At 41.9% G+C, this 17,992-nt stretch overlaps 1 protein-coding gene across 6 annotated transcripts in view; it reads right to left on the reverse strand.

Annotated features, from left to right (window-relative positions):
- The window catches only part of ZNF131 (zinc finger protein 131), a 24,338-nt gene extending 8,780 nt beyond the window's left edge, over positions 1-15,558 (reverse strand). The window contains exons 1-7 of one of the 6 annotated variants that reach the window (XM_010585784.1): positions 15,285-15,558; positions 14,421-14,559; positions 12,879-12,980; positions 9,927-10,071; positions 6,070-6,433; positions 5,745-5,967; positions 1,141-1,271 (exon numbers count right to left, since the gene is read on the reverse strand). In XM_010585784.1, coding sequence (XP_010584086.1) covers positions 1,141-1,271; positions 5,745-5,967; positions 6,070-6,433; positions 9,927-10,071; positions 12,879-12,980; positions 14,421-14,559; positions 15,285-15,392 — 1,212 coding nt within the window. In that variant the 5' untranslated portion in view covers positions 15,393-15,558. Of the gene's footprint in view, positions 1-1,140; positions 1,272-5,744; positions 6,434-9,926; positions 10,072-10,158; positions 10,645-11,480; positions 11,522-12,878; positions 12,981-13,183; positions 13,473-14,420; positions 14,560-15,284 lie in introns of those variants that run through there. The other 5 variants (XM_010585783.1, XM_010585786.1, XM_010585788.1 and 2 more) reach the window with 5 other exon arrangements.
- Positions 15,559-17,992: the final 2,434 nt, after the last annotated feature.

The raw sequence follows: 17,992 nt of genomic DNA on the forward strand, positions 1-17,992 counted from the left end.
GTTAGGGAGTGGCTGCGTGGTGCTTTGTCACCGGCTGGGCTGAAACCATGACAGAATAAGATCACTCTCTCTTTTGGAACAAATAAAGGCAATATCCAGCAGTTTTCTTCACTACACAACCCAGTTTAACCTCAAACCACAGCCATTCTGTAAACTGAATAAGGTGAGACCCTTAAGGGGAGGAGGGAGAGAGAGTGCAAGCATGCAAGAGAAAGAGTGAGGAAGAGGGAGAAAGTGAAAGCAATTGAGCAAGGCTGTGAAAGAGAGAGCAGGGGAGAGGGTGAAAGAGCATGCCAAGAGCATGGAAGGGCTGGTGTGGGGAAGGGGGAGGGGGAGAGGGAGAAAGGGGGGGGAGAGGGAAAGGGGAGGGGAGAGACAGAAAGGGGGAGACCACACAAAAGCATGTGAAAGCATACACGTGAGAAAGAGAAAGAAAAAAAGAGCAAAAGTGAGAGGAAGAGGGAGAGAGAGGAAGAGAAAGAGCGTATGAGAAAGAGTGAAAGAGCGGAAGCTAGAGCAAAAGCAAATGAGTGGGTGAGGGCAAGAAAGAGCAAGAGAAAGAAGTGTGTTATTTGAAATTGTCACAGCAGTGGGGCAGAAAAACGGCAAATAAAAATGCTACAACCAACCTCAGCTCATGTAGTTTCTAGCTTTTCAGAATTGGCTTTTAAAAGCTAAGTAAGACTTACCTGAACAGCTTTTCAAATGTCAGTTACATATAGTGACCACGTACCCTAGCCATCCATCTACAGCATTTGTATTTGCTTAAAAGTCATTACAGATTGTCATCTTAAGTTGGAATGACTTTCCAGACAAAGTCAATATGCAAAAGCCTAGGTCAGTGCATTAAGAACCTTGAAAAGGAAGCAGAAAGATCAGTAAAATGCAGATGAACACTTACCTACCCATAAGAATCTCTCTAGTATTATAAGGCTCCATATCAGTTATTCCGTATTTTAAATGGAACTACTTAGATGTAAGAATTTATCTGCATGTTGTGCTTGACTGTGATCCTTGTATTTATTTTACTAAAAGTAGCTCTTGGAGACATAAGCCTACTCTTGTTGCCTTTCCTGCTCAGTACTCCCACACTCCCTCAGCATAGGAAGGAGCCTCAGACTCTGCTACTTCATTACCCACCTGACATTCGTACAGCTTCTTTCTTCCCTTTTTAGCTCCGGCTCCAGACTGACAGGCTGTCAGGTGACATTTGAGTGTGCTATTCCTAGCAAAACGTTCATGGCAGTTTGGACATTCAAATGGTTTTTCACCTGTTAAGACAGATACAGGGATTTGTAAGTGTATAAAACCAGACAGTTTTCTGTCATCTCTCTATTCTTTCCCTCTCTCCCCTTTGTGTAAGTTGATAAATACGCTGAAAAGACATGGTGAAGAAGAGAAAGACATTCCATGTAAACTTTATTTATGTTAAATAAAAGGGCAAAAACCTAATGTGGAGTCATTACTCTCATTTAGGAAAAAAACCAATGTAACAATTACCAATGCTATTTAAGGACCATTTAGGTTTTTATGGAAATTAGATTACTATCCTGACAAAATATCTTAAAGAAATAGCACCTATTTCTCTCTTTTCATCTGATAATATTTACAATTAAAGAATCAACATTAGTAAGTATATAAAGTGACACATTAAAGAAGGAAGTATTTAAAGAATACAGTTTTGTTTTCAAGAACAGTAACAGCTTATGCTTGGGACCTGAAACTGACCTCCAGAAAAAGAAGTTGGCACGGCATAAAACAAACAACACCCCTTCCCCCGCAAAATAGAGTGAAGAGAAAGCACAGAGGGACATAAATGGGCACAAGCAAGATAAAAATTCCTTTCAGTTTGGCCACTTCATTTCAAACCTGGTACCAAACACAGAAGCCAGCTAAGGACAACAGCAGGGGAGGCTGAAAACAGGTTGTTTTCTCTTCTTCATCCAAAGAAGTACGTTGTTATTACTGCCATCAAGTAGTAAAAAATAACAACTGGTGTCTCTGTTTACTAATTTAATCATGCACAAACACAATGAAATTCAAGGAAATTAAAGTACAAAAAATTAGGAACAGTGTGTTTCTTCTGAAAGTCTGATAGTTATTCAGTGGAGGTACTGACACCAACATCACTGCTGAAACAAACGGCTTAATGAACTCCAAAAGAGGCTGAGTCATTTCAGTGAATAATATAAGAATCTATCCTAGCTAGTTTAAAAGTCTGCAATTTCAGGAATGCAATAGTTATTGCCTATTGAGATGGAAAGCCAATAAACCCATATTTTCAAAAATAAAGATATTCAGAAGTTCCTAATTACATTTCAAAAGAAATCCACAAGTAGCCTATAATTCTCACTTATACACCTAAAGGCTACAGAAAAATGTTAAGTGGTGGGAACATTCCCCTTAACAGTTACAAAATGCTATGTTTTTGGAGGCTATTGTACAGGCAATACAGAGGATGCTGAACTACCACCAGTCTTGCAGGTCAAAAACCATGGACTTTGCCCAAGCAACCAATGGATACTAGAGAGCAAAACTCACACCACAGACCTCCACCTGCCCTGTGATCTGGTCACATTTAAATAGTTACTTGGAGCAAGGCAGCAGTCAGGGAGAGATTTATTCTATTCTTACTCAAATTCTTCAGTAACCTCCAACATATTCTGCCAAAAGTGTCTGAAAGTGACAATTGAAAGATAATGGTGGCAATATCCAAAAGCCAAAAGACATGGTGTGACTTCTTGTACAGTGCAAATCAATGCAGTGACCTGAGCTGCACCAGTCACAGCAATAATGGAAAACACAGAGAGCATGCCAGCTGTCTTCTCCTCCTTCTCTGAGAAATACGCTGGTGAGCTGGGGGCTAACCTCCTCTGCTAAAGGTGACAACTTGCTTCTCCTCCCCAGCACATCATCCAACTATGAGTTTAGTCTCATCTAAGTGAGATTTTATGAAGAGGGAGGGTTTTGGCCTGATCTAATGATTATCTTTTTCTCCCTTTATGAAAATGGATGAGATTTCACTTGCCAATTGTAAGTAACTCACAGGACACAAATTCTGACCAGAGACAGGCCAATATTGTGCTGGTCCTTTCTAATCCAACAGTCACAGGAAGGAGACTGCCCCAAATAAATATTTTTTAACCCAAAGAAATTCATAACTACTAACACAGTGACTTTTATTTGCCTAACATGTAAGAAATACCAGGTAATTCAACCGTAACCATAAAGCTACCATATCTTTATTTAGAACGGGTATAGAGAGAAATAGTAAACGTAGTTATTATTTTTTTTCCACAAACACACCAAAGGCAGGTGTTTATCAAATGAACTTATTGGGATCATTTATTCAAGGCACGTAAATAGAGTCCATTTATTCACTCCTATGGAAGATGTTATTTTCAGTTTGAAGTTCAATTCCTGTAAAACATATTTTAGATTTACCAATAATGGCAAAGACCTTGATTAATTTTTCTGAAGACGTTTGTATACAAATTACTTCAGCTACAGGGTTTTCAGACAAGGGCAGATTAATTTAGCTGCTTGGAGCACATCACAATTCCGTCACTTCTACCTTCACTCATGTGAGCACACACACGCTCTCCATAAAAGGAAAAAAAAGAAAAAAAAAAATCAAGAAGGCCTAACTGCGAGAAATATTCAGCAGTCAAGATTTCCAGTGAAACCAGAGGGAATCAAAGCTGTTCAGTGGCTCTTTCTGCTAGGGAATATAAGCTTTGCAAAATACCAGGATTAAAGCAGCATAACGAGACCAGTAGCTTCATTCTAAGCCTGATTTCTGTATGAGGAAATTGTTCTTCTTGAGTTCAATAGCTCTAATTTGTCTTACACAACAGATACACACTACTTAAGTGCAGCCTTGCAGTATTTCTGTCCTGCGCATTACTTACGATTGGTAAGTGAAATCTCATCCATTTTCATAAAGGGGAAAAAGCTAATAATTATTTCAGGCCCCCCCGCCCCCAAGTTCTGGTGATGACTTTGTAATACTTTCAGAGTTACATGACATGCAAGAGATTTTTGAGGTGTTTTTTTAGAGACCACAAACTGCTTAAGGCACTGAATGCATGAGTAAGAAACTCCATGGATCCCCTTCCTTTCTATTACTGAGACAAAGATAATAGCCGTTGGTAATGTCAAATTCCTATATCAAAAAAAATTACCAACACTGCTAAGGTGTCTATTTCTGCCCCAGTTGTTATTTTCATGTTATTGCTGGTGTTGTGATTAAGCAGCAACAGGAACAAATACTTTGTAGGACATTTTCTCCCAAGACTTTTGATTTCATTTTAGCATTCAACCAGTGCTATACAGAATTCAGAAGTTAGAAAGCCTTTGGCTGAATGGGGGTTTTCCCACTGACCTTAGAAGAGCACAGTTAAATGGTAGTATCTGTCTTGATTTTAAGCTTAAGGCTTTTGAAAATGCTAAACCAGAAGTAATTAGATTCCACATGTTATACTTGTTGTATCAATATATATTTAGAAAGTACTCTGCACCTCCTGTGATATATTAAGTTGCTGTGTCCCTCAAATCCTTTATCGAAACAGCAACCAACATATTGTGATATTTGGGCTACTCTGTTAATCTGCCACAAACTTTTCTCTGAAAAGACTTTTGTTAAGCAGCTTGTATTTGGATTGCTCATAACGGAGAAACACTCCCTGCTTTGTAGGGGATAAGGATTTGCCAAAGACTGTTTATAAACAGAACTTTTAAGGGGCTATTGGGAATAGACTGGACACAAGTGTCATATATCAATACTCAGCAGTCCCATACACAGATACAAAGAAATTTTAATTAAAAGGCTTTAACAATAAGAAGCTGCAAAAGAAATTGGTCTGCTACCCTCCATTAAATTCTTACTGATGACTCATGACTGACTTATTAAAGAAAAACATCTGGAAGATCAGGACCACATATATTTTACATTCAGTTATCTGTATAATGCTCAGTATCTGTTCAGATAGTAGACTTTTCAGTGAGATGAAGAAGCAGCATCTTAACCTCTCATATTATAAGGAGGAAAGAAGGAGCACAAGTCATTTTGTACTCAGAAGATGCTATCCAGATTTCAGAGACAGATTTCACAGTAAAAAAAGTGTACTATAGTCACTAGAAATGTTTTGCTGTGTTCATTAACAAAGAAAAATCAAATTGTAGATGAGATGTCAAAAGCAAGGGTGAAACTCTCCAAACAAGATGGTACAAGAGAGAATTGTTAGGGGGTATTTCATGCCTAATGCATTAACAGGCATTTGCTCAGAAGTTCTGTTAGGCAAGTAAACACTCTAAACTGTATTCCACTGAGAAGCTCACAGTTCAGATCATATTTCAACAGAAACATTTACTAGTAGAATTGTGAAAATAAAAGTAGCTCCTTAGTTTGGTACTTCTGAAGAAGGAAACACGCCTTAAGAAATTATTTTGAAAAAATGTTTAAGATTTAATAGACTTGAAAGAGAAGCTTCATTAGTGCTTTCTGGTTTTAGGTGCCTATTTTTAACCACCTCAATCCCTCAAAAGTTTACATCAGTGGAAAACAAACCAAATGAACAAACAAAAAGACAAACCAGCATTTTAGTTGTAACTAGAAACCAAGTATTTCTAGCACTCAGGACTCATGTGTTCTCTTCAGCATATTCTCTATTTCCCCAAAACATGCAAAACTGCAAAATGCTAGAGCCAAAGCCACAAGGACAGGACTATAGCAGTACTCTTACCTGTGTGCTTCCGGAGGTGCTCTTTAAAATGCCCAAAATGGTCAAACTGCTTATCACAGTACTGGCATATATGTATTTTTTTGCCAGGTCTTTGCTTCTTGCTGGCACCACCTTCATCAAGGTGGTAACAGGTGAGGTGCTGTTTCAAAGCACTCTCTCGTAGGTACCTTTTATTGCATATGTCACACTTGTAACTCTCAGTAGAGTGTGTTTTCATGTGTTCCTTAAAATGGTAAAACAATTTAAATGAACGGTTACATTTCTCACAGTGGAATAGATTGTTCACGTGTGACAGCTGAAGTTCCACAATTTCAATACCTTCTACCTGTTTGCATGAAGGATCAGTTGCACTATCACCTTCTTCTTGGATCTGGCATTTTCTCTCTCCCTGACGATATTTGCTGGTGATATCTGCCAAAAGAGCCAAAGCAGATTCATCTGATGTACCCGTTGTCTGTATGTACTTTATGGATTGCTCTGCAGAAGCTACTTCTTCCAGTGCTTCGATGCTGTCATCTTCCATTTCAATCGTATCTTCAGCAATCTCAACCTCAATTTCAACAGGATCTGATTCTGCAGATGGCAGTGTTTCTGTGATAACATTAGAGGTTTCAGCTATCTTCCTCTTTTTTGGTTTATTTTTACCTTGTGCTTGATTTGATTCTAACAGTGATGAATTTTCTTTATTCCTGTAAAGCATTTGCATAAACATGGTTAAGATCCATAAGCACTGACATAACAATTTGCACCTAATACTGAGCTTCTGTATCCAGCACTCTCCAGCTGTTTCTCAAAGAAGCTGAATGATGAATGATGACATAATCCGTGTACATGTCAGAAGCTAATTTGTCCTTAGCCTATACTCCTTAGAGCTGTAAAATAGCATGGTTAAAGCTACAGAGCCTTTGACATAAGGCTACTAAAGTGTTTTAAATAGCTCTGCTTGAATGCTACAAAGCACCTATCAAGAAGAAAGGCCAGTTAACCTAATGACATAGGTTTATCTAAGAAACTTGTGAAATTCTCTACTTGGAAAGAAAACTTCCCTGAAGGAAAGAGTTCTTTGGCCTGCCTACTCAGAAATAAGAATCAAGTCCTTCCTACGCTATTCATCTCTTAAGCTCTGGAGTGTATGCAATTGCCTGCAGAGCTTACAGCTTGTTAAGAGAACTACAGCTGTGACTTCACAAAATTATTTTTATAACATCTTGTACTTCAGGAAAGCACACAGCTAACAGCTCAGGTAAAAACAAAAGCCACTGGGATGTGGAAAGAGTATTCTAGTTTAATTTTCTGCGCTTAAACACAACCCCCAGCTATGTTCCTGTTTGCCTTGCATCATTGTCCTGGTTTCAGCTGGGATAGAGTTAACTGTCTTCCTAGTAGCTGGTACAGTGCTATGTTTTGAGTTCAGTATGTGAAGAATGTTGATAACACACTGATGTTTTCAGTTGTTGCTCAGTAGTGTTTAGACTATAGTCAAGGATTTTTCAGCTTCTTATGCCCAGCCAGGGCACCTGACCCAAACTGGCCAACAGTGTATTCCATACCATGTGACGTCCCATCTAGTTTAGGAACTGGGAAGGGGGGGAGGGATTCACCGCTCAGGGACTGGCTGGGTGTCGGTCGGCGGGTGGTGAGCAATTGCCCTGCGCATCATTTGTACATTTCAATCCTTTTATTACTACTGTTGTCATTTTATTAGTGTTATCATTATCATTATTAGTTTCTTCTTTTCTGTTCTATTAAACCGTTCTTATCTCAACCCAGGAGTTTTACTTCTTTTCCTGATTTTCTCCCCCATCCCACTGGATGGGGGGGAAGTGAGTGAGCGGCTGCGTGGTGCTTAGTTGCTGGCTGGGGGTAAACCATGACAATCATACACACACAACCCCCTTCCTCCAAGATGTCAGGGATAGCATCTCATCTCAAACACTGACAGAGCCAAGTGGACCAATGCTTTCAAGTCACACCCTCAAGATCATCCTCAGCACTTACGTGCTGGAGGTTTTACTACTGATTATCGGTTTTGAAAATGCGTGGCTATTTTCTCCTCAAATCAGACTGACATGAGTAATCTGTCCTTTTACCTTCCTTTGCAGCCTGATGACTCCTTTCATGTAATCTCCCTATCACTTTCATGTTTTCTAGTAATAGGAGAGAGAAGGCTTTTCCCAGTATCTGTAAGTCATACATCAGAGATACGTGGCTAATGATCTAATGCAGAATAGAGCTTATTAAACTGCACCTTACTCTATTCAGACACAGGAATACAGAGCAGTTAAACTTACAGTTTCATCTACCCTGGATTTCTTATGTCTAGAAGGTGACAGTTACTTTTGCACATTACTGCAAGGACCTCCAGGATCACATACCAAAAGAATAATCCACTCAGCAAAGAGGAGACTACTGTCCTTGACCACATTGTGTTAAACTTTGAATAGGGATACACACATACAACACAACTGCACTTCAAGGAGTAACAGGTGGTTGTTTTCTTTCTAGTCTAGATTATGCAATGTGCAACTCTTCGAGGCATTATACAAATAGTTAGTTTTATAATCATCTCTACTTCAGCTGAAGTTTCTGAAGCTTAACCCTTTCAGTCAAGGCTCTAAGGCACTGTATTGCAATTCCTCACTCTCTTACTGTGGAGGAGAAAGCAGAGACTGACAGTGGTACTCAAATTTGTCTTCCTAACCAAAAAAAAACCCCAAACCAAACTAACCTCCTCAAAAACTGTTCAAAATCTACAAACAATGGAAATAACTCTGAATAGACTGGCTTGCATGTGTGCTCATATTAAGAAAAACATTTGTTTCTTTGTAACATAAGAATTACAGTGTTTACTAGTGATGCATAACTAACAAACTGCATAACATTATACAGTAGTGAGAAATAACTGCAGGCTGGACAGTTTAGCTTGATGGATGGATCTGAATCCTGGTTCAACAGCTCTACCGGTGTACACTGACTCAAAGTGATACTGATTAGAACATACTTTTTCAGTTTCTTTCAAATTCCTCAAGCAGACAGCTAAGGTCTGCTTTCTCTCCTGAATAAAGAAAAAAAAATTATTTTGCTGGTATCATACTTAATCTTAACAGGGTCAAAAAAAGGGTGTTTGTGGAGGTTGTAGGACTAGAAACTCACATCCCATATCTTTCCTATTAAAAAAAAAATTACATTCAGCTCTACTGCCAATCCACAGAATAAGTACAGAATAAGTTAATTGGAGAATAAATGCTGATGTTGAAAACCAAGTTTGCAGTGTATCATGTCACAGAGAGTTTTTTTAAGTGAAATGTTAGTGGGCTACTAGAGGAACTTGGGCCAACACCACTCTCCTTGGCTAACGTATCTATGGGGAGATAAAAAGGAAGCAACAGTCTTTCCTCAGCCTGAATGCAAAGACCTTTCAACAGGTCTAGAAGAGAAAGCAAGAATAACCATAACGCTGGGAGCATTTATTGCCCTTCCCTGTGCTTCATGCTGGCAGAACAGTGTAGCCTGCAGAAGGAATGAGAACATGACAGCACTTTATGAAAGGGAAGGAAGGGGAAGAAAAACAGCATGATGGGACTAGCACCTGCTTTTCTCATGTTGGAGTTTGGCAACAGAGTACAGTTCCTGGTATGGGATAAAAGGTGCCACAGCAACATTTGATTAAGTATTGATCCCGTATAAAACTGATTATAACAGTTACATTCATTCAAGAAGTTTAAGAGGTTAATTTTGCAGCAAGAAGTTTTAAGATCACTGTTTATTCTCTCATAAACAGCAGAAAGCTGCATGAAATCAAACCACCAGCACAAGCTTGATAATGTGGTCTAACTACCTGAGGAACATCGTCACTGTACACCCAGCTGTCAATCAGGTGTGGGCAGTCAAATAGCACAGAGACCTGGTATTAGTTACCACAGCCACAAACCTACAATGTCTGCAACATTTATCAGCTGTGTCACTTGTCATCAAGTTCCAGCCCAAAGAATGTGACATTCATTTTTCAGCCCATATAATTCTGACCCTATCTTACAGTAGAAGCATATATGGTCCCACACAAGTTTAGGATGTTTCAAGATAAGGAACAGCACTGCAAAATACTGGCAGCCAGCTCTTGTAAAAGGATTCTTCTGACTGTACATTTCAGTGTTGGGAAGAAAAAGAGGCTTATGTGCTTACCTGATTTCAAGTGCTTTGATCGCTTCTAACATCTGTAGATACTCAGCTGCTTTCCAAACATCATTTGCTTCTTCCTCACCTTGGACCATTAGTTTTGCTGTATAGGTGAACTCAATTAGGTGACGAAATGCCATGTTACTTACACCTGTATACAGGCAAGAAAAACAACAGTTTCTTTTAGCAATTACTCAGTCTCATGCACCTGATGAATCTTGCATACTTGCCTGCTCACCATTTTGCTCACAGTACTGTAGCTGCCAGTTTCATGAAGATGACACTCTTAAAAGGCTCATAATGGAAGAAAAAGTCTACTACAGAAATATGTGAATCTGGAGTAACTACAGAGTTATGCAGCAATAAAGATAAAAGGAAGGATAAGATGGACAAAAAGCTGTTTGAATAATAAAAAGTATAGATTTAAACACAAAAATACAACCTCTCTCAAGAGACCTCTGAGCAGCAAGTTACTGGAGGCTGAAATACTGTTCCAGGAATTTGCTCTCTGCCTACCAGGCAAGTAGCCGATGTGACGCTCATTTACAAGAAGGGTCGAAGGGAGGATCCAGGGAACTACAGGCCTGTCAGCGTGACCTCGGTATTGGGGAAGATTATGGAACGGTTCATCCTGAGTACACTCACACAGCATATACAGGACAACCAGGTGATCAGGCCCAGTCAGCATGGGTTCATGAAAGGCAGGTCCTGCTTGAGTAAGCTCATCTCCCTCTGTGACCAGGTGACCCACCTAGTGGATGAGGGAAAGGCTGTGGATGTTGTCTACCTTGACTACAGCAAGGCCTTTGACACTGTCTCTCATGGCATACTCCTTGAGAAGCTGGTGGCTCATGGCTTAGACAAGTGTACTCTTCGCTGGGTAAAAAACTGGCTGGATGGCTGAGCCCAGAGGGTTGTGGTGAATGGAGTTAAATCCAGTTGGCAGCTGGTCACAAGTGGTGTTCCCCAGGGCTCAGCACTGGGGCCAGTTCTCTTTAATATCTTTATCAATGATCTGGATGAGGGGATTGAGTGAGCCCTCAGTAAGTTCGCAGATGACACCAAGCTGCGAGGGAGGGTTGATCTGCTCAAGGGTAGGAAGGGTCTACAGAGGGATCTGGACAGGCTGGATTGATGGGCCGAGGCCAACTGTATGAGGTTCAACAAGGCCAAGTGCTGGGTCCTGCCCTTGGGTCACAGCAACTCCATGCAGCGCTACAGGCTTGGGGAAGAGTGGCTGGAAAGCTGCCCGGCAGAGAAGGACCTGGGGGACCTGGCTGACAGCCAGCTGAAGACAAGCTGGTAATGTGCCCAGGTGGCCAAGAAGGCCAATAGCATCCTGGCCTGTATCAGAAATAGTGTGGCCAGCTGTGGTGGGTTGACCCTGGCTGGGCGCCAGGTGCCCACCAAAGCCACTCTATCACTCCCCCTCCTCAATTGGACAGGGAGGAGAAAATATAACAAAAGGCTCGTGGGTCAAGATAAGGACAGTTTAATAAAGTGAAAGCAAAGGTTGCATGCTAAAGCAAAGAAAAACAAATGATGTTATTCTCTACTTCCCATCAGCAGGCGATGTCTAGCCACTCCCTGGGAAGTAGGGCTTCAGTACACGTAGTGGTTGCTCCAGAAGACAAAAATGCCCCCCCTTCCGTCTCCCTTTACTTAGCTTTTTTATCTGAGCTGATGTCATGTGGTATGGATTATCTGTTTGGTTAGTTTAGGTCAGCTGTCCTGGTTATGTCCCCTCCCAAGATCTTGCCCTGCCCCAGCCTGCTGTTGAGAGAGACAGCCTTGATGCTGTGCCAGCACTGCTCAGCAGTAGCCAAAACACTGGTGTGTTATCAACACCCTTCTATCTACTGATGCAGAGCACAGTGCTACAAGGGCTGCTATGGGTAGAATTAACTCCATCTCAGCCAGACCCAATACACCAGCAGGAGCAGGGAGGTGATTGTTCCCCTGTACTCGGCACTGGTGAGGCCACACCTTGAGTCCTGTGTTCAGTTTTGGGCCCCTCACTACAGGAAAGACATGGAGGTGCTGGACCGTGTCCAGAGAAGGGCAACCAAGCTGGTGAGGGGCCTGGAGCACAAGTCTTGTGAGGAGCAGCTGAGGGAACTGGGGTTGTTTAGCCTGGAGAAAAGGAGGCTGAGGGGAGACCTTATTGCTTTCTACAACTACCTGAAGGGGGGTTGTAGTGAGGTGGGTGCTGGTCTCTTCTGTCAAGTAACTAGTGATAGGATGAGAGGAAACGGCCTCAAGTTGCACCAGGGGAGGTTTAGATTGGATATTAGAAAAAAATTTCTTTACTGAAAGGGTTGTCAGGCATTGGACCAGGCTGCCCAGGGAAGTGGTGGTGTCACCATCCCTGGAGGTGTCCAAAAAACATGTAGACGAGGCACTTCAGGAAATGGTTTAGTGGGCATGGTGGTGTTGGGTTACGGTTGGACTCGATGATCTTGAAGGTCTTTTCCAACCTAAATGATCCTATGATTCTAAGTATTGCTCCATGTCTATCTTGTTCTGGCATCCCAGCCAAGGTATCTGCCATTGGCCATCACTGGCAGCCTTTTTCATCTGACCAGAATGGCTGTTGTCAAGGAAAGACTGTATGTCACACTGCTAGTCCTAAAACCATACCAGGTCTGCCTGACCTCCACTAGCCATGTATTGGGGGGAAGGAAAAAAAAAAAAAAAAAAAAAACGGGAAAAAACCACCCACAGAACCTTACACTTTCCCTTCCAAAAGATTAAATTCAAGACTGTTCTTTTTAATTTTTTTTCAGGGGAAGTTCTTTTTCCAGTGGTGGTAGCTGCCTCAGAACAACTTGAGAGCTGAGATCTAGAAAGCTAATTGATATGACCAAGCATGTATGTAAGCCTGTACCAAGGACACTACATTAATTTCCAGCTTGGGCACACAACTCTGAAGGTTTTTATTTGCACAACTCGGATTACCTTCTATCTCCACCAAGGGCTCCTGAGTGAAATCTTGGAAGAATTTGTAGAAGAACTGGCTACAGGCAGCAAGAACAGCCTTATGAGCTTTGAAATGGTGACCTACAGAAAGACAAAAATTTTGGATTAGGATAACCTTCCTCACTCATAGTGCAGAATAAGTGCAGAAGCAGAAAAGAGACCGCCCAGTCTACAAATCTATTCCAGCAGCATACAGTCACTTAGTATGTCTATCCCTTGTAACATGGGATACTACTGCAGCTAGCCTGTCCCATCTTAGGCAGACCCTTGCTGACATCACTGACCTTGCTGAAGCTCTGCAACTCAATCAGCTGGAGGACTCACGCACTCCAGTGTTTCTCTTCTCAGATATTTAAGTTATGGGAAATTCCTATACAAACTTTTTTCCTGTATGTCTTGGGCTCAGCGCTCAGGTTTTATCCAGGTTCTCCTTGTTTTTTGTTGCTCTTACAGACTTATGTGTTTTATCACCACTTCTGCCAGCATAAACAACACTGCAGAACACAAGTGGTTCTACTCTGTTCTTCCTGTTTTTCAGACTGCGTATTCCCCATCACTGTCTCGCCTTCTCCATGGTGCAGGCATGAATGTCCATAAAGGTCCATAGGACAGAGATAAGCAACATGAATTAGAACTACACAGCTGCATACAAAACCAGCTTTGAGCTCAGCACATGGATTTGGGAATACCAGAGGAGGAACAAACATTCAGGATAAGTTTTGTGCAAGTGCTGTCACTTAAACTATGGCAATTCCTGAAGAGTAATTTTTATTTCATTGCTTACTTTTTTCTAGTTGGGGCTCTGCAGGACCGTTTTCCTTCAAGTGAGTTCTTGCTATCTTTTTAAAGACCAGGTGTCATTCCTTTAGCTAAGTCTGTCCTACTATATTCCTTGAAGTCCTCATCTGTTCTAAGGTGTGTTAGGGATAAGAAGCAATCTTAGGTGACCTATCAGACTCCACCTTTTCTAAAGGACATAATAAGCACCTACATCTCCATCATCCTTTTAAACTAATACTTATGTCCTTAGAACACATATAAAAAGAAAAGTGAGTGCTTCTATCCTATTTTAACTACATATTAAAATAGCAGGCAGATATCAGAGAAGAAAGAAGTAAATCTTATTTCAAGGTGGTTTTGCTGTTTTTTTTTTAAAACACAATATTTGTACAAGTTCTCTGAATGCAAACAGTCAGCTCAAGTTAGGAAAAAATACTTTAACAATGTTTTGGAAATCCTTAGACAACACGTTAAATACAGCACAGCAGTTTCAAAGTGGGCTTCTATCTGAAAATATTTAGTCCCTTGTTTGGAAAAGCAGAAGCAACATTATTAATCACTGCTGGAGGCTGTTCTCCCCAAGATTTTAAATGAAACTCTGCAAGCAACTCGCACGCTGGTACAGAACCAAGAATTTGTTAGTAGCCCAGTTTGACAGTTGACCTGTGACAAACCCAAGAGCTTCCCAGCGCAGCTGTCAGAATTCTCTGTATACCAACTGCTTCTCAGGCCTGTACATACCATCAACAATAAGAGTGATATCCGTAAACTGGTCCTGCTCACGTTGTTCATTCAGTCTATCCAAAATAACTTTATAGTGTTCAGGGAATTCCTGGATACATTCCACCATTTCTTCAGCTTCCATGGTGAGAGGACTAGTCTGCAAAAGATGTGGTAGGAGAGTAAGAATACTGTACCACTCAGTAAATACTATGCACAGTCAGGTTAGTATACAAACATGAACTAACTAGCACTTTTCAGGGACTACAAAACCAATAGAAACACTAAACTGTCTTGGTAACAGCTTTACCTGATTTTAGCCAACAGGTAGGAAATGGTAGGGTTAATGATGTGGAATGGAATGTTGCCTTACGTATACACGTGAAAAAACAGAGTAGGTAAGGGTATTTCTTTATTCTACAGATTCAGCAGGGACCCACCTCCCTCAAAGCAAATACTGCAGGGATGTAATATCCCCACAGCTAACTATTCAACAACACCTCAGCAGCATGATGTCAGAATCTTTATACAGTTATTTATCACAATTCCACCAATCCACTTGGTGGATGAACAGTTCTTAAAATTTTCATATTTAAGCCACATTTTGCACCTAGCAAACACAAGATGTTTAATTCCTTTAAATAAGAATGTAATATAGCTGCACTTTTCAGCTTCCCAGTACATAGGAGCTGCCAGGGATTTAATGTGCTGTCACACCCAAGAGCATCTTATTCAACCAGGCTGCTTACACTTCTCTGCCTGCAAGGTGAAATATTCTTTGCCAACCTTTTGAAAGAGACACACAGGCTTGTAATCTGATGGCCCTTCCTCCCTTACTTATACAACAAACATAGCTGGGGGTGGGAGTTGCAGGGGTTCTCAGACCTGAAGAAGTTTAGCAGAACTCTGTGTCTGTGGACAAGAGGCAAATGTCAGCCTGCTGCTTATGCAAAAGAACCTCGGGAGAGAGTCCAAGTGCTTCAATGGAAGCATTTCGCAAATTAACTCCAGGCAAAATGACTTCAGATCTGTGCAGCAGCACTCATCTTCAACTCCTACATTCACATGGCTCACACTGAGAATGCCGCAGAAAAAGCAAAGACATTTCAAAGTCACATTAGCACAGAAACATTGTTTCTTTTCACAGTCTATCTCACTTTGAAGAACATGCGGTTTCTGGCTAGGCCTGAATGAGTCTTATTGAGACATACCCTTCACTATACTGTTATACTTTGTATGGACAAGAGGAAGAAAGGCAGGAGAGCAGCTAGTATCAAACCAAACACTGAATAGAGAGATGGGAATTTCTGGCGTGGCAAACAAGCAGTTTTCTTCAGAGTGCTAGAGGAAACCAGAGAGCAGGTGCTCCCTGACTTCTGGTGCAGATTCTTTTTGCATGCGATTGGAATTGGAAAGTCCCGAGAGCAAAACTGTTCTTACACGTACTAACCACATCTGAGCTGATGCCACCACACTTGCTAACTCCCCTGTGCGGCTGTGTAAATTCCACCTCATTTACAACAAACACATATTAGGTTATATGGGGTATGACAGAAGTAGATAGGAGAATTACCCAGTTATGATAAAGCTGAAGTTACTTTCTTATGACTAACAGACATCAAGTAAAGGAAATAATGGAATTCCTATTTTTGCCACAAAACACAGTCTTTCTGGCATCTCAGAGAAACTGGCCCATGCCCATAGAGAAGTCATTTTGCTGTGAGCACGAAAAAAGAAGAGCAGAAGCAACTGCTTATGGTAGTCTAGCTCTACCTGCTATCACTGCTTCACCAGGCAGACACTGAAATACATATCAGGGTCTTAACGGGGACAGAGGAGACCAGCCTGTGAGGGCAAGGTGAAGTGGAAGGGAGCAGATGCTGCTCTTGCTTTCACTTCACCTCATCTGTAACGATGGGTTGTCCTGGTTTCAGCTGGAATAGAGTCAATTTTCTTCTAGTAGCTGGTATAGCGTTGTGTTTTGGATTTAGTATGAGAACAACGTTGATAACACACTGATGCTTTCAGTTGTTGCCAAGGAGCAATTATCCCAAGTTAAGGATTTTTCAGTTTCCTGTCCTCTGCCAGGAAGCAGGTGCACAAGAAATTAGGAGGGGACACACATGGGACCCCAAGTGACCAAAGAGATATCCCATACCATATGATGTCATGCTCACTATATAAAGCTGGGGGAAGAAGAAGGAAGGGGGGATGTTCCGAGCAATGGCGTTTGTCTTCCCAAGTAACTGTTACGCGTGATGGAGCCCTGCTTTCCTGGAGATGGCTGAACACCTGCCTGCCGATGTGAAGTGGTGAATGAATTCCTTGGTTTGCTCTGCTTGTGTGTGCGGCTTTTGCTTTACCTGTTAAACTGCCTTTATCCCAACCCACAAGTTTTTTCCCTTTTACCCTTCTGATTCTCTCCCCCATCCCACTGGGGTGAGGGGAGTGAGCAAGCGGCTACGTGGTGCTTGGTTGCTGGCTGGGGTTAAACCACAACATGGATCTAAGACAGATGACCAGCAGCTCCTGCCTGCCTTTTGTCATCTGGTATTCCACATAAAGTCTCCTTTGGGAAACTGTCAGCCATTTACTTCACCATTTAATTCTTCTTGCCCATTTTTGACACATCATAAAATGACAGATGACTTGCAGTTAAAAGCATAATTCCTTAAAACTTAAAAAAAAAATGTTGACCTCCAATTCTCATGACTTCCACCTACCCAAATGCAATTTACTTCCAAGTTGAATGTTTGTAGGGCTACCTTACCAAAAAACCCCTCAAAATAATAGAGTAAGTTCTCGCCTACCAAGTCTAAGAAATCTTAAATTCTGTCTGAGAAAACTTTAAAAATACGAATAAGAAAACATACAACTTGTGATAGCTAGTTTATCGACAGGAATTAACATAGAACTAGTAAAAAGTGTGAATTCATTGCGTATCTAAATGCAGTTGCAGCAGCCACTGAGTATTCTCATTTAAAAAACCTCAGTCATACTGCAGAAAAAAGCCCAGCAGAACCGCATATATTTGGTAAGAGCAGGACTGCTTTGGAGGAAGAAGTGAAAGGTACAGTCGAGAAACCCAAGATGCCAAGGATGGCAGGTGGAAGTGATCCAAGTTGACACTTAGGAGTAGGCTCATAGTGGAGCGACGGAACCCGGACTTCGTCAGTTGTTTTCCCTCGGTTTTCTTGGAAGAGGCAGTCAGCTGCTGACTTGGTAACACTGGCTGCATCTCACGCCACACGCACACCACTTGTGGGTGGGTTTCATCCAGATCTACCTCAGCGAAGCCATCTTATTGTCCCTCTCTGTCCTCCTGGGCGGCCACAGGAATTCCTTGTGTTTGACGCACTGGGCGCCTCTTTCCTTCGCCCGCACGGATCGCGCACGACCGCGGGCGGGGCCGAGCGGTTTCACGGCAGCCCAGGTGACCCGGGGGAGCAGGCTGAGCGCTGGCCAAACCACCGCCATCCCGCCGCAGCCACCTCCGGAGCGGGGGAACCCGACGGGTGTTGGGCGGGCGGGCACACGCAGCCGAGCGCCGCTTCCGCGCCTTCCTGCGGATTCTCGCCCCCAAGGCGGCAACC

Source organism: Haliaeetus leucocephalus, unplaced genomic scaffold (genome assembly GCF_000737465.1).
Source record: "Haliaeetus leucocephalus isolate CR32 unplaced genomic scaffold, Haliaeetus_leucocephalus-4.0 Scaffold120, whole genome shotgun sequence".
In the NCBI taxonomy this organism is placed as follows: Eukaryota; Metazoa; Chordata; class Aves; order Accipitriformes; family Accipitridae; genus Haliaeetus; species Haliaeetus leucocephalus.